Raw genomic sequence first — 23949 nt, 5'->3', positions numbered from 1 at the left:
GACATGCAACTGGGGACCGACGACAAAACACATACACACACACCCTAGTTGCGAGTCGATGGTCAACTTGCAACTAGGGGTCGTCAACAAACACACACATCCCCCCGGTTGCGAGTCGATGCTTGACATGCAACTCGGGACCCCTTGACAAAATGGCACACACACACACACATCCCCTAGTTGCGAGTTGGTGGTCAACTTGCAACTGGGGGCCACGAATAAAACACACACATGCGCGCACACACTCTAGTCGCAAGTCGGTTATCGACATGCAATTGGGGACCCTCGACACACATACATACATCCCCTAGTTGCGAGTTGATGGTGAACTTGCAACTGGGGGCCACAAAAAAAACACATACAGACACACACAACCTAGTTGCGAGTCGATGCTTGACATGCAACTGGGGACCCATTGACTAGACGAAGCATAGACATCCCTTTTTTGACGATGTTCAAGCTTGTAGCAACCATATCTGGCATTTTATGTATCCATAAAAAAATTGAAAAACAAAAAATATATTAAAATAGGTATCTATAAATGTCCCATGTGTTGTACGAAAAAAAAGTTCCAAAAATGAAAACAAAAAGTGGCACAAAAATGAAAACTAACGACCAGCAACAGATGCGGAAAAAAAAGATAGCCCGCAATAATCGCTGCCCAAAAAAAAGAAAGCCCGCAAAACAGGCGTGGTCCAAAAACAAAAAATGTACACCCAGCAAACACGGCTCAAAACAAACAAAAAAAGAAAGACCGCAAAACAGGCGCGGCCCAAAAACAAAAAATATACACCCCGCAAACATGGGCCAAAAAAAAAGCCCACCCCGCAAACATGCGAGCGCTGCGAGCGAGCGTTGCGATCGCTATACCTCCTGTACCTGTGTTGAATAAAAAAACGGTTAGATGTGACATCGTTAAAAAACATCTAGATGTGAATTAGTCATTCTGTTTTAATAAAGTTTTTGATATTGAACATGGAATCATTTATCCTTAGATTGTTGTGCTCTAACCCGCTAACTATTACGTACCAAAGATTACCCATAGTGGGAATAACATAGGTGGTATAGATGACATGGCAAGTAATTAATGATGAAAGAGAGGCATCTAGTAACATAGCTAGTTAATCATACTATGAGTAACATCACACGTATCAAGACAAGATGTGTGCATAATCTAATAAATAAAAAATTGCATAACACCACACTTATATTACTCCCCAATATAGAGGTAGTAATATAGACTAGTAACATATGCATGTTACTTGTCTAAGTTACTCTTCACTGTGGGTAGTCAAAATATGCAGGGCTTCCACGTCAAAAGGAATCATGCATATGACCCAGGTCATCAACTTACCGTCTGACTGGCTTGTTCTCTTCATCCGGAGTTCTTTAGCTCGAAAAGGGCACCACGCTCTCGCGACAGCCGAGCCCCACCCGCGGTAGTCCACCAGCCCCTCCCAGCGGCCGCCGCTCCGGCGCCGCCGGCCACCCGCCCCGGCTCGATGTCGCCCCCCGTGCCTGGGTCTCACCCCGCCTGCTCTGCTTTGGGGCTCCCCCCCCCCGCCTGCTGGGCGTCAGCCCCCATCGGCACATGGTCGAGATCTGGATCGGGAGCTGGCCTCACCTCCCCCGCCCCCTCCTGGTCGGCCGCCGCGCGACCCGCGGGAGGTCTTTGTCGTCCTGGAGATGCCTCCTGCGCTGCTCCGTGTCGAGGGCGGACGGGACGCCCCCCGCCCCTCTTCAATGCGGCCGCGGCGCCCACTGGCCACTGGGCGAGCCTTAACTGCGGTAGCTGGGCCGCGGTCGTCCAGGGCGCTGCCGGGCATTCATCGCGCACGACACCCACGGGGCTCGAGGCTGCGGACGCGGTGGGATGGGTCACCGTCGCGTCCCGTCGGCCTCACCGGACGGCTTTGCCTGATGCCGCATTCACGCCCCACCGGCCTCCTCCGGAGTGGATAAAAGGACTTTGTTTCCGTTGTCTTGAGCCTCGACATCGCCAGGCCAAGTGCCCCAACCAGGTCGTCTGACGCCGCTGCTTCCGGTCAGGCCACCGCGCAAGATCCTGCTACAACAAGCCGGCTCCGCATCTCCGGCCGGGTGCCCCCCGCACTCGTCCCCTTCGCCCGGCTCCCGTTGTCGTGCAGTCATGCCGGCCCGCGCCTTCTCCGACTCCTGCACCAGCCCCACGCCCTGCACCAACCCCGCGCCCTGCACCAGCCATGGTTTGGTCCGGAGACCACTCACAGCGCCCGGCCGAGGTTTTTACGGTCATCCATGGGACCCCAGCCATGCATCAAGAGGTGGCTCTGCTGGGCTCGAACGCCTTGGTGGCATGGCTGGACCGCGACGTGCGTGCAAGCACGAACGGCATCGCCGCCGCCATCGTCCTCGAGCTCGGCATGCTGTCGGCGGACATCGACGTCGTCAAGCACTTTCCGGAGGCGTTCCTCGTCAGGTTCTTCCACCAGCACCACTGCGCCGACGCGGCGGGGCGCCGCGACATCCCGTTCGGAGCGACGAGGCTGCAACTGCACCCTTGGCGCCTGGACGACCACTCCGAAACCGTTGATCTAGTCCACCATGTCCGTCTCTGCCTGGACGGGCTGCCGCTGCAGGCGTGGGACGAGCCCGCCGTGGCGCAGGCCATCGGCACGGGCTGCTCCATCGACTACATCGAGCCGGCCTCGAAGCTGAAGACCAACTACGAGATGCTCGCTGTCTGGGCGTGGACGGCGTCGCCGGCTTGCGTCCCGCGCGTCAATTGGGTCACCCTTCCAGCGCGTGCGGGCGCCCAGCCGGCCTTCGGGCGTCGCGGACTGGAGCGGCGGGTCATCATTCACCTGTCGATCCACGAGGACCCAACACAAGGACCAAGGGTGGTTTCCAAGGGCTATGACTTCACGAAAGGCGTCGTCGATGGCGAGCGGCAGGCTCGCGATCCGCGGGAGCGCATCTCCAGGCCCGTCAACAATCACCGCAGTGACCGCGATGACGACCGCGACAGGCGCCGCGATGACCGCGATGCAGGGGCCGCGACGGCTCACGCAACAGGGAGGGGTGGGGCGCGCGCATCAGGTGCAGCCTCTCCAGGAAGCCATGGGACTCCTCGCGCGATCAGGGCTACGACAATGGGCGTGACGGCCGCCGTGATGACGATGCTGGTCGCGACCGCGACGGTCGCCAGCGCTGTGCCGTTGTGCCGGCCGTCCTGGCGGGCTCTGGCTCCTCTACCGCCGAGGCGGCCTGCGCGACTAAGATGCTGCCTCTCCTTGCCGATCCACTGGACGTTGGGCGTGGCCGCAGCACCTCTCGGCACCCCTCGCCGCGTGCTGCCAGGCATCGCTCCCAGGAGGCCCTCACGCCACCGGTGTCGCCGCCGCTGTCACCTACTATCGGTGTCAAAACCGGCGGATCTCGGGTAGGGGGTCCCGAACTGTGCGTCTAGGCCGGATGGTAACAGGAGGCAAGGAACACGATGTTTTACCCAGGTTCGGTCCCTCTTGATGGAGGTAAAACCCTATGTCCTGCTTGATTAATATTGATGATATGGGTAGTACAAGAGTAGATCTACCACGAGATCAAGGAGGCTAAACCCTAAAAGCTAGCCTATGGCATGATTGTTGTATGATGAAGTTGTCCTACGGACTAAAACCCTCCGGTTTATATAGACACCGGAGAGGGTTAGGGTTACACAAAGTCGGTTACAATGGTAGGAGATCTTGAATATCCGCATCGCCAAGCTTGCCTTCCACGCCAAGGAAAGTCCCATCCGGACACGGGACGAAGTCTTCAATCTTGTATCTTCATAGTCCTGGAGTCCGGCTGAAGGTATAGTCCGGCTACCCGAACACCCCCTAATCCAGGACTCCCTCAGTAGCCCCTGAACCAGGCTTCAATGACGACGAGTCCGGCACGTAGATTGTCTTCGGCATTGCAAGGCGGGTTCCTCCTCCAAATTCTTCATGAAAGTTTGTAAACACCAAGAGTAGTGTTCGGCTCTGCAAAATAAGTTTCCACGTATTGCCATAGAGAGAATAATATTAACACAAATCTAATCCACTGACGTATTCCGCAGCGTGATATCACACTACGGCCAAGCCTTTATTCGAATCGTTTTCACTTTTCCACCTCAGCGTGTTTTGCGAGGCGGTTTCCTTGGCACGTCTTGTCAAAGCAGAGATCGTGTCCCCTTTATTTACGGGATTCTCATCAATACGGACATGGGTAACCCAATCCCCGTTAGCATGTCTTCTCGATTAAAGGCGAGTCCCAAACGGTTACGGGGAGGGCTCCTGGTATGCAACCTCTTATAAAGAGACCAAGGCCTTACTCCTTTTCTCCAATCTCAAAACAAGTTCGCCCGTCGCCTCGAGTTCCAACACCCTAGGCTCCAGATTCCAGGTGCTTCGGACCTTCGAAAATGTCCGGTTTTGACCTTCAAGGCCGATGGATGCCCTCCTCCGTCACGGAGGAGGACGTGCTAAAGTTGAGAGAGGCTAAGTTCTTGACCGCCGAAATTTTGCATAGGTTGCCCGCTCAAAGGCAGGCTATTCCCAGTCCCCAGCCCGGTGAGAGCGTAGTGTTCATGTCTCACTTCCTTCGGGGGTTAGGCTTCCCGATGGATCCCTTCGTGAGGGGGCTGATGTTCTATTATGGGCTGGAATTTCATGACTTAGCTCCGGAGTCCATCCTCCACATTTCCTCATTCATCGTTGTGTGCGAAGCGTTCCTCCGTGTAACTCCTCACTTCGCATTATGGCTCAAGACTTTTGGAGTGGAGCCGAAGATGATTGAGGGACGGCACGCAGAGTGCGGAGACGCTGTCATAAGTAAGAATGCTGATGCTCCATGGCCCGAGGGCTCCTTTCAAGAGGATCTCGGCTTGTGGAAACGAGAGTGGTTCTATATCACCGCTCCCAGGAGCACCAAGTGGGTGGCGCCTCCTGCCTTTCGCTCGGGTCCCCCACCACGGCTAGCGTCATGGGTCAACAAAGGATTAGATTGGGGGTTATCCAAAGACATGCCCTTGTTGCAGGGCCGCATTAGGGATCTCTTAGAAAGAGACCTCAACCTGGTCAAGGTGACACAGGTCATGCCGATTCGCCGAACACTGCCTGGCAAACGTCGCTCCCTTCGTCTGTGGGAGTTTAATCCGGAGGGACCACGAGCTCTCCAGCATTTTATGGGCGCAACGCCCGTGGAGATGTATAAAATGTTCTTCAGATCACAAGCAATGTGTCCGGATTTGACCGAGGACGCAGGTTTAAGCTGCAATCGCCCGGATACTCAAGTAAGTAACCTTGTGCCCGGACTCGCTATCCGTAAAATTGTCATAAATTCGCCCCTAAAAGAGCTGTCCTTTTAAACAGGAGCGGATAGCGAAGGCAAAGCTGATCAGGTGTCCGGCTCCCCTTCCTGAGACCAGGCCGGATCCCGTGCTAGTCAGGATGTTGAAGATCGTGCCTTTGGAGGGAAGTGAGGGGGAGGACAAGGAAACTATGGCCTCCGTGAAGGAGGCTGCTCTGAAGGGAAGAACCGACAATTTCTCTCCTAAGGGGAAGAAGAGGGCCGCCTCTGACGACCCGGAGACCATGGCCTCAAAGCGGGGGAAAAGGTCCTCGTCAGAGGGTCCGAAGCCGGGGAGATCCTCGGCCGAACTACGCCCTCAAAGGGATCAGCCCTCCAGCGAGCCGTAAGTAGAGAAAGATTTTCCTTTAGAGGGATGAGAGAAATCCTTGCTTTTTATCTGAGAAGATTAACCGAAATTTTATTTTGTAGCTCGGACCTCAGCCCTTCTCAGCAGAGCTCGTCTTCGGGGGATCTTCTTCCGGAGATGATGGAGAGTGGAACGCCTCCCCCTGTTGTACTGCCTGGCGAGGCGGGCGACCCTGAGGTGTCGTCGCGAAGGGTTTCTCCGAATCCGGTAGGGGTGGAAGGTAGCCATATGTCCCCCCAAGGTTCTCCGTGTCCGGCCTTCGATGGAGGTCATAGGACGAGTCCGGCACCGTCCGATGCGCGGTCGGAGGAGCTGATGATTCTGTTGGGGCGAGCTTCTATCTCAGAGGAGCACCGTGCATTGATGGGTACGGTGATTGGAAGGATTTCGTCCGCGGAAAGCGGATTGCATGAGGCCGTCAGAAGTTTGCTAACTGGTTTTGAGGTACGTTTGATAATGTACTTCTTTCTCAGTTGCGCATAAACAAGATGCGCCCTGTGTAGATAGTAGCCCCTGAGACTCTATGCGTTGTCAAAATTGACGGCGTGCAGAGGATCATAATCCCAGGTCTAAAATGTCGCCTTTGTGTACAGGTGGCGAAGTGTCCGGAATCGAGCTGAACTGATGATTTTGCCGAACTAAAGCGGCAACTTGACGTGGCAGATGCTGACATCGCGCTCGTCAACGAGCGGCTTGATGAGGCTCAAGGTATGCAATTCCTCGGGCGGCACTTGGTAAGAGGAGCTTTATGCCAGTATCTTACAATGTGTGTGCTTCACGCAGATGGTGCGGCCGCCGTGGAGAGTCTTCGGGCGGAACTTGCCCAAGCTAAGGAACAAGCCAGGAAAAGTGATGCGGCTGCCGAGAAGGCCCTTGAAGAGCTGAGAGCCGAACAGGCTGCTCACTGCCGAAGCAAGAAGGAGATGGCCGTGAAGTTAAAAAGTGTTACTGACCGTTTCAAGTTTCTTGAGAAAGAAGACCGGGCGAGACAGACGGACTTAGAGAAGGCCGTTGCTGATTCCAAGGACGCTCGCTCTGCGATGAGAGCTGCGAAGGAGGAGCTGCGTCAGGCCGGACAGATTGCGGCTGCAAAGCCCTTTATGCTGCGGAGGAAGTTTTGTGATCCAAAGTTTGCTCCGTTGGACCGGATGTGGAGTGCTGAGGACACCTATCTAGATTTGGCAGCGAGTGCTGCTGATGCGACCGAATACTTTTGAGATCAAGAAGGTCACGAAGTGGAAAGGCTTTTCTGGTCGCAGTTCCAGAATCCAGAGCGTCCATTGGCAGTGGACAATCGTCTGGCTCAATGGGCCGAACTGAATAGATTGTCCGGACTCGCCATGAAGTACGTCATGGGTCATCTGTGGCCGGGGAGATCGGAGCCGAAGAGTTATTTCAGCTTGGTGCAGCAATTCCTTGACGCGGTGCCACGTATCAATGCGATGAAGAGGTCAACATGCATAGAGGGCGCACGGATGGCTCTTGCCCGTGTCAAGACATACTGGGCAGAGATGGAGACCACCGTTGTTGCATCCCGAGATTCGGACAAAAGCCGAGTACCCTCCGAGCACTATTTTCAGGAAGTCCTTGAAGGCGCTCGTGTAATAGAGACGCAGTGCTCAAAGGATGCTATGTTCTGATACTTGTGCCTTCAAGTATTTGGAACACCTCCTGTGCGGCCGTTTTAAGATATATATACAAAATCTGAAAGATTGCAGTCGTTGGCTTCAACTCCCACGCACATAGTGCGGGGGTGCTCGCAGAAGGCGCATTTTCACACTTAATCCAATGTCTTGGTCCTACAAAGGAGGTGATAGCGCAGCGAGCTAGGCAGCCGGACTATAATGCTTTAACACTTTCACTTAGCCATAGGAGCTTGACAATGGGACTATTTAGGTAGCCCCTGGTGGCGACTGCGCTCGCCCGAATTCGGGGCGCGTGTGTGCGTGGCCGGGAAACGGCCCTTCGTTAATGCGGAGGAATCCTACAGATTCCGGAGAGTCATCGAGTGGTTGACCAGTCTCACGCCATATCATGACAGTTGGTTTTCGGCTTTCTCTACTGAGGTGCTCGCCTAGCCGAACCAGGGCACAATCACAGTAGTTCTCCTGGTGCCACCTTAGCCGATAGAGCGGAACGTAAGTGTTGGAAATATGCCCTAGAGGCAATAATAAAAGCATTATTATTATATTTCCTTGTTCATGATAATTGTCTTTATTCATGCTATAATTGTGTTATCCGGAAATCGTAATACATGTGTGAATAACAGACACCAACATGTCCCTAGTAAGCCTCTAGTTGACTAGCTCGTTGATCAACAGATAGTCATGGTTTCCTGACTATGGACATTGGATGTCATTGATAACGAGATCACATCATTAGGAGAATGATGTGATGGACAAGACCCAATCCTAAACATAGCACAAGATCGTATAGTTCGTTTGCTAGAGTTTTCCAATGTCAAGTATCTTTTCCTTAGACCATGAGATCGTGTAACTCCCAGATACCGTAGGAGTGCTTTGGGTATGCCAAACGTCACAACGTAACTGGGTGACTATAAAGGTAGACTACGGGTATCTCCGAAAGTGTCTGTTGGGTGACATGGATCAAGACTGGGATTTGTCACTCCGTATGACGGAGAGGTATCACTGGGCCCACTCGGTAATGCATCATCATAATGAGCTCAAAGTGACCAAGTGTTTGGTCACGGGATCATGCATTACGGTACGAGTAAAGTGACTTGCCGGTAACGAGATTGAACGAGGTATTGGGATACCGACGATCGAATCTCGGGCAAGTAACATATCGATAGACAAAGGGAATTGCGTACGGGGTTGATTGAATCCTCAACATCGTGTTCATCCGATGAGATCATCGTGGAGCATGTGGGAGCCGACATGGGTATCCAGATCCCGCTGTTGGTTATTGACTGGAGAGTCGTCTCGGTCATGTCTGCTTGTCTCCCGAACCCGTAGGGTCTACACACTTAAGGTTCGGTGATGCTAGGGTTGTGAAGATATGTATATGCAGAAACCCGAATGTTGTTCGGAGTCCCGGATGAGATCCCGGACGTCACGAGGAGTTCCGGAATGGTCCGGAGGTAAAGAATTATATATAGGAAGTGCTGTTTCGGGCATCGGGACAAGTTTCGGGGTTATCGGTATTGTACCGGGACCACCGGAAGGGTCCCGGGGGTCCACCGGGTGGGGCCACCTATCCCGGAGGGCCCCATGGGCTGAAATAGGATGGAACCCAGCCCATAGTGGGCTGGGGCGCCAGCCCCTATAGGCCCATGCGCCTAGGGTTCCACCATGGAAGAGTCCATGTGGTGGAAGGCACCCCTAGGTGCCTTGGGGGGGAGGGAAACCTCCCCTTGGCCGCCGCCCCCCCCCCTAGTAGATCTCATCTACTAGGGCCGGCGCCCCCCCATGGCACCCCTATATATAGTGGGGGGAGAGGAGGGATTTTACACCAGCCCCTGGCGCCTCCATCTTCCCCCGTTACGTCTCTCCCTCGTAGTCTTGGCGAAGCCCTGCTTCTGTGACGCCCTGCATCCACCACCACGCCGTCGTGCTGCTGGATCTTCATCAACCTCTCCTCCTCCCTTGCTGGATCAAGAAGGAGGAGACGTCTCCCGTCCCGTACGTGTGTTGAACGCGGAGGTGTCGTCCGTTCGGCGCTGGTCATCGGTGATTTGGATCACGTCGAGTACGACTACATCATCACCGTTCTTTTGAACGCTTCCGTGCGCGATCTACAAAGGTATGTAGATGCATCTGATAGCTCGTTGCTAGTTGAACTCCTAGATGATCTTGGTGAAACGAGTAGGAAATTTTTGTTTTCTGCAACGTTCCCCAACAGTGGCATCATGAGCTAGGTCTATGCGTAGTCCTTCTTGCGCGAGTAGAACACAATTAGTTGTGGGCGTAGATTTGTCAACTTTCTTGCCGTTACTAGTCTTTTCTTGCTTCAGCGGTATTGTGGGATGAAGCGGCCCGGACCAACCTTACACGTACGCTTACGTGAGACCGGTTCCACCGACTAACATGCACTAGTTGCATAAGGTGGCTGGCGGGTGTCTGTCTCTCCCACTTTAGTTGGAGCGGATTCGATGAACAGGGTCCTTATGAAGGGTAAATAGAAGTTGACAAATCACGTTGTGGCTTTAACGTAGGTAAGAAGACATTCTTGCTAGAACCCTAAATCAGCCACGTAAAACTTGCAACAACAATTAGAGGACGTCTAACTTGTTTTTGCAGCAAGTGGTTTGTGATATGATATGGCCAAAGTTGTGATGAATGATGAATGATCTATATGTGATGTATGAGATGTTCATGCTATTGTAATAGGAATCACGACTTGCATGTCGATGAGTATGACAACCGGCAGGAGCCATAGGAGTTGTCTTTATTCTTTTATATGACCTGCGTGTCATCGAGAGACGCCATGTAAATTACTTTACTTTATTGCTAAACGCGTTAGCCATAGGAGTAGAAGTAATAGTTGGCGAGCAACTTCATGGAGACACGATGATGAAGATCATGATGATGGAGATCATGGTGTCAAGCCGGTGACAAGATGATCATGGAGCCCCAAGATGGAGATCAAAGGAGCTATGTGATATTGGCCATATCATGTCACGTTTATTATTTGATTGCATGTGATGTTTATCATGTTTTTGCATCTTGTTTACTTAGAACGACGGTAGTAAATAAGATGATCCCTCATAACAATATCAAGAAGTGTTCTCCCCTAACTGTGCACCGTTGCTAAAGTTCGTCGTTTCTAAGCACGCCGTGATGATCGGGTGTGATGGATCCTTACGTTCACATACAACGGGTGTAAGATAGTTTTACACATGCAAAACACTTAGGGTTAACTTGACGAGCCTAGCATGTGTATAGACATGGCCTCGGAACACAGAAGACCGAAAGGTCGAGCATGAGTCGTATAGAAGATACGATCAACATGAAGATGTTCACCGACGTTGGCTAGTCCGTCTCACGTGATGATCGGACACGGCCTAGTTGACTCGGATCATGTAATACTTAGATGACTAGAGGGATGTCTAATCTAAGTGGGAGTTCATTAATAATTTGATTAGATGAACTTAATTATCATGAACTTAGTCTAAAATCTTTGCAATATGTCTTGTAGATCAAATGGACAACGTAGTCCTCAACTTCAACGCGTTCCTAGAGAAAACCATGCTGAAAGACGATGGCAACAACTATACGGACTGGGTCCGGAACCTGAGGATCATCCTCATAGCTGCCAAGAAAGATTATGTCCTACAAGCACCGCTAGGTGATCCACCCGTCCCACAGAACCAAGACGTTATGAACGCTTGGCAGACACGTGCTGATGACTACTCCCTCGTTCAGTGCGGCATGCTTTACAGCTTAGAGCCGGGGCTCCAAAAACGTTTTGAGAGACATGGAGCATACGAGATGTTCGAAGAGCTGAAAATGGTTTTTCAAGCTCATGCCCGGATCAAGAGATATGAAGTCTCCGATAAGTTCTTCAGCTGTAAGATGGAGGAAAATAGTTCTGTCAGTGAGCACATACTCACTATGTCTGGGTTACATAACCGCTTGTCTCAGCTGGGAGTTAATCTCCCGGATGATGCGGTCATTGACAGAATCCTCCAGTCGCTTCCACCAAGCTACAAGAGCTTTGTGATGAACTTCAACATGCAGGGGATGCAAAAGACCATTCCTGAGTTGTTCTCAATGCTGAAATCAGCGGAGGTAGAAGTCAAGAAGGAACATCAAGTGTTGATGGTCAATAAAACCACTAAGTTCAAGAAAGGCAAGGGTAAAAAGAACTTCAAGAAGGACGGCAAGGAGGTTGCCGCGCCCGGCAAGCAAGCTGCCGGGAAGAAGCCAAAGAATGGACCCAAGCCCAAGACTGAGTGCTTTTATTGCAAAGGGAAGGGTCACTGGAAGCGGAACTGCCCTAAATACTTAGCGGACAAGAAGGCTGGCAACACCAAAGGTATATTTGATATACATGTAATTGATGTGTACCTTACCAGTACTCGTAGTGACTCCTGGGTATTTGATACCGGTGCCGTTGCTCATATTTGTAACTCACAGCAGGAGCTGCGGAATAAACGGAGACTGGCGAAGGACGAGGTGACGATGCGCGTCGGGAATGGTTCCAAGGTTGATGTGATCGCCGTCGGCACGCTGCCTCTACATTTACCTACGGGATTAGTTTTAAACCTCAATAACTGTTATTTAGTGCCAGCTTTGAGCATGAACATTGTATCGGGATCTCGTTTAATTCGAGATGGCTACTCATTTAAATCTGAGAATAATGGTTGTTCCATTTATATGAGAGATATGTTTTATGGTCATGCTCCTATGGTGAATGGTTTATTCTTAATGAATCTCGAGCGTATTGCTACACATATTCATAGTGTGAGTACCAAAAGGAGTAAAGTTGATAATGATAGTACCACATACTTGTGGCACTGCCGCCTTGGTCACATGGGTGTCAAACGCATGAAGAAGCTCCATACAGATGGACTTTTAGAGTCTCTTGATTATGAATCATTTGACACATGCGAACCATGCCTCATGGGAAAAATGACCAAGACTCCGTTCTCAGGAACAATGGAGCGAGCAACCAACTTATTGGAAATCATACATACTGATGTGTGCGGTCCAATGAGTGTTGAGGCTCGCGGTGGCTATCGTTATGTTCTCACCCTCACTGATGACTTGAGTAGATATGGGTATGTCTACTTAATGAAACACAAGTCTGAAACCTTTGAAAAGTTCAAGGAATTTCAGAGTGAGGTTGAGAATCAATGTGACAGGAAAATCAAGTTTCTACGATCAGATCGTGGAGGAGAATACTTGAGTCACGAATTTGGCACACACTTAAGAAAATGTGGAATAGTTTCACAACTCACGCCGCCTGGAACACCTCAGCGTAACGGAGTGTCCGAACGTCGTAATCGCACTCTATTAGATATGGTGCGATCTATGATGTCTCTTGCTGATTTACCGCTATCATTTTGGGGCTATGCTTTAGAGACTGCCGCATTCACTTTAAATAGGGCTCCGTCGAAATCCGTTGAGACGACACCGTTTGAATTATGGTTTGGTAAGAAACCTAAGTTGTCGTTTCTAAAAGTTTGGGGATGCGATGCTTATGTCAAGAAACTTCAACCTGAAAAGCTCGAACCCAAGTCGGAAAAATGCGTCTTCATAGGATACCCAAAAGAAACTATTGGGTACACCTTCTACCTCAGATCCGAAGGCAAGATCTTTGTTGCCAAGAATGGGTCCTTTCTAGAGAAAGAGTTTCTCTCGAAAGAAGTAAGTGGGAGGAAAGTAGAGCTTGATGAAGTATTACCTCTTGAACCGGAAAATGGTGCAACGCAAGAAAATGTTCCTGAGGTGCCAGCGCCGACTAGAGAGGAAGTTAATGATAATGATCAAGATACTTCTGATCAAGCTCCTACTGAAATTCGAAGGTCCACAAGGACACGTTCCGCACCAGAGTGGTACGGCAACCCTGTCTTGGAAATCATGTTGTTGGACAATGGTGAACCTTCGAACTATGAAGAAGCGATGGCGGGCCCGGATTCCGACAAATGGCTAGAAGCCATGAAATCCGAGATAGGATCCATGTATGAAAACGAAGTATGGACTTTGACTGACTTGCTTGTTGAACGGCGAGCCATAGAAAATAAATGGATCTTTAAGAAGAAGACAGACGCGGATGGTAATGTGACCATCTATAAAGCTCGGCTTGTCGCTAAGGGTTATTGACAAGTTCAAGGGGTTGACTACGATGAGACTTTCTCACCGGTAGCGAAGCTGAAGTCCGTCCGAATCATGTTAGCGATTGCCGCATTCTATGATTATGAGATATGGCAAATGGACGTCAAAACGGCATTCCTTAATGGTTTCCTTAAGGAAGAATTGTATATGATGCAGCCGGAAGGTTTTGTCGATCCTAAGAATGCTGACAAGGTGTGCAAGCTCCAACGCTCGATTTATGGGCTGGTGCAAGCATCTCAGAGTTGGAACATTCGTTTTGATGAGATGATCAAAGCGTTTGGGTTCACGCAGACTTATGGAGAAGCCTGCGTTTACAAGAAAGTGAGTGGGAGCTCTGTAGCATTTCTCATATTATATGTAGATGACATACTTTTGATGGGAAATGATATAGAACTCTTGGACAGCATCAAGGCCTACTTGAATAAAAGTTTTTCAATGAAGGACCTTGGAGAAGCTGCTTATATATTAGGCATCAAAATCTATAGAGATAGATCGAGACGCCTCATAGGTCTTTCACAAAGCACATACCTTGATAAGATATTGAAGAAGTTCAATATGGATCATTCTAAGAAGGGGTTCTTGCCTGTGTTGCAGGGTATGAAATTGAGCTCAGCTCAATGTCCGACCACGGCAGAAGAAATAGAAGAGATGAGTGTCATCCCCTATGCCTCAGCCATAGGTTCTATTATGTATGCCATGCTGTGTACCAGACCTGATGTAAACCTTGCCGTAAGTTTGGTAGGAAGGTACCAAAGTAATCCCGGCAAGGAACACTGGACAGCGGTCAAGAATATCCTGAAGTACCTGAAAAGGACTAAGGAAATGTTTCTCGTTTATGGAGGTGACGAAGAGCTCGTCGTAAAGGGTTACGTCGACGCTAGCTTCGACACAGATCTGGATGACTCTAAGTCACAAACCGGATACGTGTATATTTTGAATGGTGGGGCAGTAAGCTGGTGCAGTTGCAAGCACAGCGTCGTGGCGGGATCTACATGTGAAGCGGAGTACATGGCAGCCCCGGAGGCAGCACATGAAGCAATATGGGTGAAGGAGTTCATCACCGACCTAGGAGTCATACCCAATGCGTCGGGGCCGATCAAGCTCTTCTGTGACAACACTGGAGCTATTGCTCTTGCCAAGGAGCCCAGGTTTCACAAGAAGACAAGGCACATCAAGCGTCGCTTCAACTCCATTCGTGAAAATGTTCAAGATGGAGACATAGAGATTTGTAAAGTACATACGGACCTGAATGTAGCAGATCCGTTGACTAAACCTCTCCCTAGAGCAAAACATGATCAACACCAGAATTCCATGGGTGTTCGATTCATCACAATGTAACTAGATTATTGACTCTAGTGCAAGTGGGAGACTGTTGGAAATATGCCCTAGAGGCAATAATAAAAGCATTATTATTATATTTCCTTGTTCATGATAATTGTCTTTATTCATGCTATAATTGTGTTATCGGGAAATCGTAATACATGTGTGAATAACAGACACCAACATGTCCCTAGTAAGCCTCTAGTTGACTAGCTCGTTGATCAACAGATATTCATGGTTTCCTGACTATGGACATTGGATGTCATTGATAACGAGATCACATCATTAGGAGAATGATGTGATGGACAAGACCCAATCCTAAACATAGCACAAGATCGTATAGTTCGTTTGCTAGAGTTTTCCAATGTCAAGTATCTTTTCCTTAGACCATGAGATCGTGTAACTCCCGGATACCGTAGGAGTGCTTTGAGTATGCCAAACGTCACAACGTAACTGGGTGACTATAAAGGTAGACTACGGGTATCTCCGAAAGTGTCTGTTGGGTGACATGGATCAAGACTGGGATTTGTCACTCCGTATGACGGAGAGGTATCACTGGGCCCACTCGGTAATGCATCATCATAATGAGCTCAAAGTGACCAAGTGTCTGGTCACGGGATCATGCATTACGGTACGAGTAAAGTGACTTGCCGGTAACGAGATTGAACGAGGTATTGGGATACCGACGATCGAATCTCGGGCAAGTAACATATCGATAGACAAAGGGAATTGCGTACGGGGTTGATTGAATCCTTGACATCGTGGTTCATCCGATGAGATCATCGTGGAGCATGTGGGAGCCGACATGGGTATCCAGATCCCGCTGTTGGTTATTGACTGGAGAGTCGTCTCGGTCATGTCTGCTTGTCTCCCGAACCCGTAGGGTCTACACACTTAAGGTTCGGTGACGCTAGGGTTGTGAAGATATGTATATGCAGAAACCCGAATGTTGTTCGGAGTCCCGGATGAGATCCCGGACGTCACGAGGAGTTCCGGAATGGTCCGGAGGTAAAGAATTATATATAGGAAGTGCTGTTTCGGGCATCGGGACAAGTTTCGGGGTTATCGGTATTGTACCGGGACCACCGGAAGGGTCCCGGGGGTCCACCGGGTGGGGCCACCTATCCCGGAGGGCCCCATGGGCTGAAATAGGATGGAACCCAGCCCATAGTGGGCTGGGGCGCCAGCCCCTATAGGCCCATGCGCCTAGGGTTCCACCATGGAAGAGTCCATGTGGTGGAAGGCACCCCTAGGTGCCTTGGGGGGGAGGGAAACCTCCCCTTGGCCGGCGCCCCCCCTAGTAGATCTCATCTACTAGGGCCGGCGCCCCCCCATGTCACCCCTATATATAGTGGGGGGGAGAGGAGGGATTTTACACCAGCCCCTGGCGCCTCCATCTTCCCCCGTTACGTCTCTCCCTCGTAGTCTTGGCGAAGCCCTGCTTATGTGACGCCCTGCATCCACCACCACGCCATCGTGCTGCTGGATCTTCATCAACCTCTCCTCCTCCCTTGCTGGATCAAGAAGGAGGAGACGTCTCCCGTCCCGTACGTGTGTTGAACGCGGAGGTGCCGTCCGTTCGGCGCTGGTCATCGGTGATTTGGATCATGTCGAGTACGACTACATCATCACCGTTCTTTTGAACGCTTCCGTGCGCGATCTACAAAGGTATGTAGATGCATCCGATAGCTCGTTGCTAGTTGAACTCCTAGATGATCTTGGTGAAACGAGTAGGAAAATTTTTGTTTTCTGCAACGTTCCCCAACAATAAGGCGGCCGAACACAGGAGCCGGGCAACCCAGCATTTGACCAAAATCATGACTCGGAGCTGATGCATATAAGGCCAAACTCGCGACGCCGAACACTCCCTAAGGTATTCGGTCTTTATGAGAGCGGGCGAGGTAATGCTCTGAGGTATAAGCCCCTAGTGTCCAGGTATGCGCAAGAATTCTGACGTGACCACATGCCAAGACGCCAGCCTCCTCCTTGGTCATAGAACCAGGGGATGTGTATCAACAAGAGACAGTAAAAAAGGTTTACGCAGGGTCTTAATCTGAAAAGAATCCTTGGAATGGGTCCCTACTGCATGTCTGCGCCTGTGTCTCCGTTGTGCCGTATCCTGGACGGGCGCAGCACGACGTTCATCTGTAAAAAGAGAGTAACTAAGTTGAAAAAGCGGCGTGCCGAACAAAAGTTATATGAAATAAACGAAGTGTAAAGTAAAATATGAAAAATTGAGCTTTATTGTCTCTTATTTTATACGTGTGAAGCCCCTAGTGCAGGGGTATATGGCCACTAAGCCTTTATCAACGATACTTTTGTGTCGGACTCGTCTATCCGTGTCCTGGTCTTAATGACCTGTTCCGATGTTCTGGCTGGTGAAACCATTGTATTGTGGGGCTGTTAAAGCGGCCGCACAATCCTCCGCTTGGGGGAGGTGTTCTCACTGCTTCCCCTTTAAGGAGATCATGCCGCGTGGACCGGGCGTCTTAAGCTTAAGAGATGCATAATGCGATATTGCGTTAAAGCGGGCGAAAGCTTCGCGTCCCAGTAGTGCTTGATAGCGACTTGAGAATGGGACGATGTGGAAAGTCAGCTTTTCGCGACGGAAGTTATCGGCAGAGCCGAAAATAACCTCGAGCCAGAGAAAACCCATGCAATGGGTGTCCGGACCTGGCGTTACTTCTTGAAAGGAGGTTTTGCTGTGGCGAATTCTTTTTGGGTCGATCCTCATGTGGCGGATTGAGTCCTGATATATCAGGTTGAGTCCGCTGCCACCGTCCATAAGGACATTTGAAAACTGGAGTCCGCCAATTATTGGATCGAGTACCAGGGCAGTCCAGCCTGGGTTCCTGACACTTCTAGAATAATCCAGATGATCGAAGATGATTGGTTTTGACAACCAGTGGCGGGATTCCTTTGGGATAGGCCGTGGGGTGCGTACCTTTATGGGCACCGCACGTTTTGTTATGTGGAGTGAGTTTACTGTTTTTACTTCTTGTGGGAAATTCTTTTGTTTCCTAGTACTCTGCTTTTGGGGTTCGTCTTCGTCTTCGCTTGGTGTGTCGAGCCCCTTGTGTTCGGCGTTGAGTCTGCCGGATTGTTTGAAAACCCAACAATCTCTGTGGGTATGGTTAGCAGGCTTTCCGGGAGTGCTGTGTATTTGACATATCCTATCCAAGATTTTGTTTAGGTTGGATAGGTCGTCCCTGTTATCTTGGAGGGGCGGCTTTTTCTGATTCTGTCGTGAGCTTTTGAATCCGGCGTTGACTGCCATGCTCTTCGGACTTTTTTCCTTAGTCCGGCGACGATCCTTATTGCGTCACGGTTTTCCGTTTCCATCCCTAGTTTCGGATATACTTGGGTCACTGGTTCTGCATCTTGCCAACCAGTTGTCCTCTCCTGCGCAAAAGCGGGTCATGAGGCTTGTTAGTGCGGCCATTGTTCTTGGCTTTTATTGGCCGAGGTGTCTGGCGAGCCATTCGTCTCGGACATTATGCCTGAAAGCCGCTAAGGCTTCAGCGTCCGGACAGTCGACTATCTGATTCTTTTTAGTAAGAAATCTATTCCAGAATTGCCGAGCTGACTCTCCGGGCTGTTGAGTTATGTGACTAAGATCATCTGCATCCGCAGGGCGGACATGGGTCCCTTGAAAATTTGCTCAGAAAGCGTCCTCGAGCTCTTCCAACTTCCGATTGTGTTTTCAGGAAGGCTTTTGAGCCAATGCCGGGCTGGCCCTTTAAGCTTGAGGGGTAAGTATTTTATGGCGTGGAGGTCATCTCCTCTAGCCATATGTATGTGGAGGATATAGTCCTCGATCCAGACTCCAGGGTCTATTGTTCCATCATATGCCTCTATGTTTACGGGATGCCCAGAGAACGACAAACCAGGATTTCAGCCGCACGAGCCATGGGCGTGGCCTTCGGACGAGCCGCCACCCACGTCTTGTGCAGAGAGAGTGCACCGCCAACCTCAGAGATGGTGACTCCTGCCAAGGTCTTCCGGCGCGCCGCTGGAGCTCGCGGAGGCTTTGCAGTCGGGGTGGGGATGGGCAGAATGGCGGCTGGCCGCTCCCCGAAAAGTGGCGCTAGGCACTGGAGGCCAACCGCACCGGAAGCGTCAGCTCGGCGGCGGCGCACAGGGGAGGGAGTACGACGCACCGACCCACTAGACGGCAGGGGAGGCGTTGGGGAGGCCTCGAAACCAGGGGGCCTAAAGGGGGACGACACCGGTAGCAGGAGAATGGGGGACTCACAAAGCTGGAGCAGCGCCGAGCTCGGCCCGTCAGGCAGGAGCGTGGCTGACCAGGCTTCATTCCTCTTTGATCTTGGCGACGGAGGCAGGACGGAGGTAGGTGAGGGAGTCCTGGATTAGGGGGTGTTTGGGTAGCCGGACTATACCTTCAGCCGGACTCCAGGACTATGAAGATACAAGATTGAAGACTTCGTCCCGTGTCCAGATGGGACTTTCCTTGGCGTGGAAGGCAAGCTTGGCGGTGCGGATATTCAACATCTCCTACCATTGTAACCGACTTTGTGTAACCCTAACCCTCTCCGGTGTCTATATAAACCGGAGGGTTTTAGTCCGTAGGACAACTTCATCATACAACAATCATACCATAGGCTAGCTTTTAGGGTTTAGCCTCCTTGATCTCGTGGTAGATCTACTCTTGTACTACCCATATCATCAATATTAATCAAGCAGGACGTAGGGTTTTACCTCCATCAAGAGGGCCTGAACCTGGGTAAAACATCGTGTTCCTTGCCTCCTGTTACCATCCGGCCTAGACGCATAGTTTGGGACCCCCTACCCGAGATCCGCTGGTTTTGACACCGACATTGGTGCTTTCATTGAGAGTTCCTCTGTGTCGTCGCCTTTAGGCCCGATGGCTCCTTCGATCATCAACAACGATGCAGTCCAGGGTGAGACTTTTCTCCCCGGACAGATCTACGTCTTCGGCGGGCCAAGTCGCTTGGCCACCTTGAGCAGATCGAAAGCTACGCCCCTGGCCATCAGGTCAGGTTTGGAAACCTAAACTACACGGCTGACATCCGCGGGGACTTGATCTTCGACGGATTCGAGCCACAGCCAAGCGCGCCGCACTGTCTCGATGGGCATGATATAGCTCTGCTGCCGAACAGTGCCTTGGAGGTCGCACACGCATTGGTTCCGACCATTGATTCGGAGCCCACTGCGCCGATCGAGGATCAGCGGTTGGACGCTGCCTCAGGGGCCGCGATCTCAGAGGCGATCGAGCCGAACTCCAGCCCCGCACTCCGCATGGCCCGTGACTCCGAGGAGCCGGATTCCTTTCTGAACTCCGAGCCCCCCGCGCCCCTGCCGATCGAATCCGATTGGGCGCCGATAATGGAGTTCACCGCCGCAGACATCTTTCAGCACTCGCCCTTCGGCGACGTCCTGAATTCGCTAAAGTCTCTCTCTTTATCAGGAGAGCCCTGGCTGGACTACGGTCAGCAAGGATGGGATTCGGATGATGAAGAAATTCAAAACCCACCCACCACCCACTTCATAGCCACTGTCGACGACTTAACCGACATACTCGACTTCGAATCCGAAGACATCGACGGTATGGACGACGATGCAGGAGACAACCAAGAACCAACGCCTATAGGGCATTGGACAGCCACCTCATCTCACAATGTGTACATGGTGGATACCCCTAAAGGAAGCAACAACGAGGAAAACGGGGATGGAAAGAGGGATCGATCTCTCAAAAAACAATCAAAGCGTCGGTGTAACGCCCCGAGACCGATGTGCCAGGTGTCGTTCAGCTATTCGCTGGTGTTGCCTTGTCATTCCTTGCGTGTCATGCATTGCATATCATATCATCATGCGCATTTCATTTGCATACGTGTTCATCTCACGCATCCGAGCATTTTCCCCGTTGTCCGTTTTGCAATCCGGCGTTCCGTTCTTCTCCGGTGGTCATTTCTACCTTTCTTTCATGTGTGGGGATTAAACATTTCCGGATTGGACCGAGTCTTGCCAAGCGGCCTTGGTTTACTACCGGTAGACCGCCTATCAAGTTTCGTATCATTTGGACTTCGTTTGATACTCCAACGGTTAACCGAGGGACCGAAAAGGCCTCGTGTGTGTTGCAGCCCAACACCCTTCCAATTTGGCCCAAAACCCACCTAACTCTGCTCCATCATCTCGGTCGTTCGATCACGATCGCGTGGCCGAAAACCGCACCTCATTTGGACTCTCCTAGCTCCCTCTATGCCTATATATACAACCCCCTCCGAAATTCACGGTTCATTCTTCCTCGAACCCTAAAAATTCTCAGATCCGCGCCGCCGGACGAAATCCTCACCTTCACCGGACATGTCCGCTGCCTCCGCCACCTCACTCCGCCCAATGAGAGCGCGACACGTCACCCCGCCGCCGCTTCCCCTCCACTCACCGCGCGCCACATGGCACCGCGCCGCCCCACTTCGCCACCGGCCCGCGGAGCCCATCCGGGGCCCGCGCGAGCCCGGATCTCCGCCGCCGCCCGCAGGCACCCCGCGCCTCCTCGCTCCCGCAGCCGGTCGAGGGGAGGAGCCCCTCGATCCACGCCTTCGCCACCGGTTTTCTCCGCCGCCGTGCGCCCTCGCCGCCGCGGGCCACCATCGCCGGCGCCGCCTTACCGTCCCGACGCCGTTTTCCCTCGCCATCGCCTCCCTTCCTCCGGCCCCGTCCAGATCCGGCATGGAGCTCGCCGGATCCGCCCGTTTCCTGCCGCCTCGCCGGACCCCGCTCGCTGCCGGAGCCCTCCATCGCCGCCATCGCCATGGATCGGGAACCAGTTTCCCCGCTCGACGACGTTGACCCTCCACGTGGGCCGGTCCAGCTTCCCGGCCAGCGCAGCACCGAGTGCGGCCCAGCCTCCCCGCCTTTGCCTCCAGGCCCAGCGCGAGCGCCCCAAGGCCAGCCCAGCCGACCTCGCCTCGGCCTCCTTCCTCCTCTGCTGGGCCAGGCCCATGGGTGAGCCGACCCCAGCGCCCCCTCCTCTATTTTTTTTCCTCACTGTTGGGCTTACCTCAGATTCGGCCCGTGATGTGTTTTTTTCAGCGCCTAGGATTTTTTCCTATTATTCCTGAGACAGCAGTTTTGCAGTATAGTCCCCCTAGTTCATGCATTTAATAACTCACAAATGGTGCATCGGATTAAAATGATTTATATATGAAACTTGCTCAGAATTTTGTGTAGATTAATAATATCAAACTTTCAGCTATGTTTAAAATAATTAAAATGTTGTTTTCTTTAATTTGCTCCTATGCCATGCTAAAATGATTTAAATCATAACTAAATAACCGTAACTCCGATTTTAATAATCTTTATATGTAATTGGGGTAGAAAAATGCCTAGTTTGACATGATGGCCTTACTTTGCATGTTAAACAACTCTAAAATAATGTTTAGGGCAGAACAGTACCAAACCTTAGATTATGCATATGAGGAGTTTCCGGAATTGTTGTTCGTTGCTTCCGGCCTCATTTAACCTTGACTAGATAGGTAGTTTTCTTTTGCTTCACCTCTTGCCATGTTAACCAACATTTAACTTTGTTGAGTACCTAACCGGGAGTGAATTAAATAATTGATGTGGTGTTCCGTCAATATGCAACTCGTTGCATATTGAACTCCATTTAACTTGTAGCTTTGTTTGTGCACTTTGCCATGCCATGTATCTTTAAACCGGACATGCATCATACTTGTTTGCACATCATGCCATGTCTATGTGGTGGTTGTTTACTATCTTGTGTGCTTCTTTTCCGGTGATTGCTTCTTCGGGTTGGTTCCGGTAACGTCGAGTTTGTGAGGAACCGTTCGACTACGTCCGTTTGTCTTCTTCATGGACTCGTTCTTCTTCCTTGCAGGATTTCAGGCAAGATGATCATACCCTCGAAATCACTACTATCTCTGCTATGCTAGTTTGCTCGCTCTTTTACTATGCCAATGCTACGATGCCTACCATTTGCTTGTCAGCCTCCCAAATTGCCATGTCACACCTCTAACCCACCATGTCCTAGCAAACCGTTGATTGGCTATGTTACCGCTTTGCTCAGCCCCTCTTATAGCGTTGCTAGTTGCAGGTGAAGATTGGAGGCCGTTCCTTGTTGGAACATTTACTTACTTGTTGGGATATCACTATATATCTTATTTAATTAATGCATCTATATACTTGGTAAAGGGTGGAAGGCTCGGCCTTATGCCTGGTGTTTTGTTCCACTCTTGCCACCCTAGTTTCCGTCATATCGGTGTTATGTTCCCGGATTTTGCGTCCCTTACGCGGTTGGTCTATAATGGGAACCCCTTGACAGTTCGCCTTAAGTAAAGCTCTTCCAGCAATGCCCAACATTGGTTTTACCATTCGCCACCTAGCCTCTTTTTCCCTTGGGTTTCGCGGACATAAGGGTCATCATTATTTTAACCCCCCCGGGCCAGTGCTCCTCTGAGTGTTGGTCCAACTGTCAGCTACCGGTGACCACCAGGGGCAACTCTGGGCTGGCCTACCCGTACCTAGGACAATCTGAGTGTGCCCTGAGAAAGAGATATGTGCAGCTCCTATCGGGATTTGTCGGCACATTCGGGCGGTGTTGCTGGTTTAGTTTTACCCTGTCGAAATGTCTTGTTGTACCGGGATACCGAGTCTGATCGGAACGTCTCGGGTGGAGGTCTATTCCTTCGTTGACCGTGAGAGCTTGTCATGGGCTAAGTTGGGACACCCCTGCAGGGATTTGAACTTTCGAAAGCCGTGCCCGCGGTTATGGGCAGATGGGAATTTGTTAACGTCCGGTTGTAGAAAACCTGAACTTGACCTTAATTAAAATGAATCAACAGCGTGTGTAATCGTGATGGTCTCTTTCCGGCGGAGTCCGGGAAGTGAACACGGTTGTTGGAGTTATGCTTGACGTAGGTAGTCCAGGATCACTTCTTGATCATACCTTTATCGATCGTGCTTTGCCTTCTCTTCTCGCTCTCATTTGCGTATGTTAGCCACCATATATGCTAGTCGCTTGCTGCAGCTCCACCTCATACCTTTACCTTACCCATAAGCTTAAATAGTCTTGCGCGAGGGTGTGAGATTGCTGAGTCCCTGTGGCTCACA

The 23949-nt window shown here is 51.1% G+C and overlaps 2 protein-coding genes across 2 annotated transcripts; one reads left to right on the top strand and one right to left on the bottom strand.

The window, feature by feature from the left end:
• Positions 1 to 1966: 1966 nt before the first annotated feature.
• On the top strand, positions 1967 to 4088 carry LOC147967880 (uncharacterized). Its single transcript, XM_087525415.1, has one exon. The coding sequence runs from the start codon at positions 2223 to 2225 to the stop codon at positions 3423 to 3425; it is 1203 nt and encodes a 400-aa protein (XP_087381541.1). The 5' UTR covers positions 1967 to 2222; the 3' UTR covers positions 3426 to 4088.
• A 14610-nt stretch (positions 4089 to 18698) lies between these two features.
• LOC125506711 (uncharacterized) lies at positions 18699 to 21823 on the bottom strand. Its single transcript, XM_087523298.1, has 2 exons — positions 21489 to 21823; positions 18699 to 19203 (listed from the first exon to the last, which is right to left on the bottom strand). The coding sequence occupies exons 1-2, from the start codon at positions 21821 to 21823 to the stop codon at positions 18699 to 18701; spliced, it is 840 nt and encodes a 279-aa protein (XP_087379424.1).
• Between the last annotated feature and the right edge of the window lie 2126 nt (positions 21824 to 23949).

Source organism: Triticum urartu, chromosome 5A (genome assembly GCF_056163025.1).
Source record: "Triticum urartu cultivar PI428250 chromosome 5A, HENAU_Tu73, whole genome shotgun sequence".
Lineage (NCBI taxonomy): Eukaryota > Viridiplantae > Streptophyta > Magnoliopsida > Poales > Poaceae > Triticum > Triticum urartu.
Note: the sequence above shows the minus strand (reverse complement) of the source record. Positions and strands in the feature narration are given on the sequence as shown.

Bases quoted from the DNA above. Each gene is read 5' to 3' on its own strand.
- LOC147967880 (XM_087525415.1), top strand. From the start codon at position 2,223: ATGGTTTGGTCCGGAGACCACTCACAGCGCCCGGCCGAGGTTTTTACG.
- LOC125506711 (XM_087523298.1), bottom strand. From the start codon at position 21,823: ATGGGCCTGGCCCAGCAGAGGAGGAAGGAGGCCGAGGCGAGGTCGGCT. The intron at 19,204-21,488 runs GTAAGGCGGCGC...CCCCTAATCCAG, and splicing joins GGGAAAACGGCGTCGGGACG to GACTCCCTCACCTACCTCCG.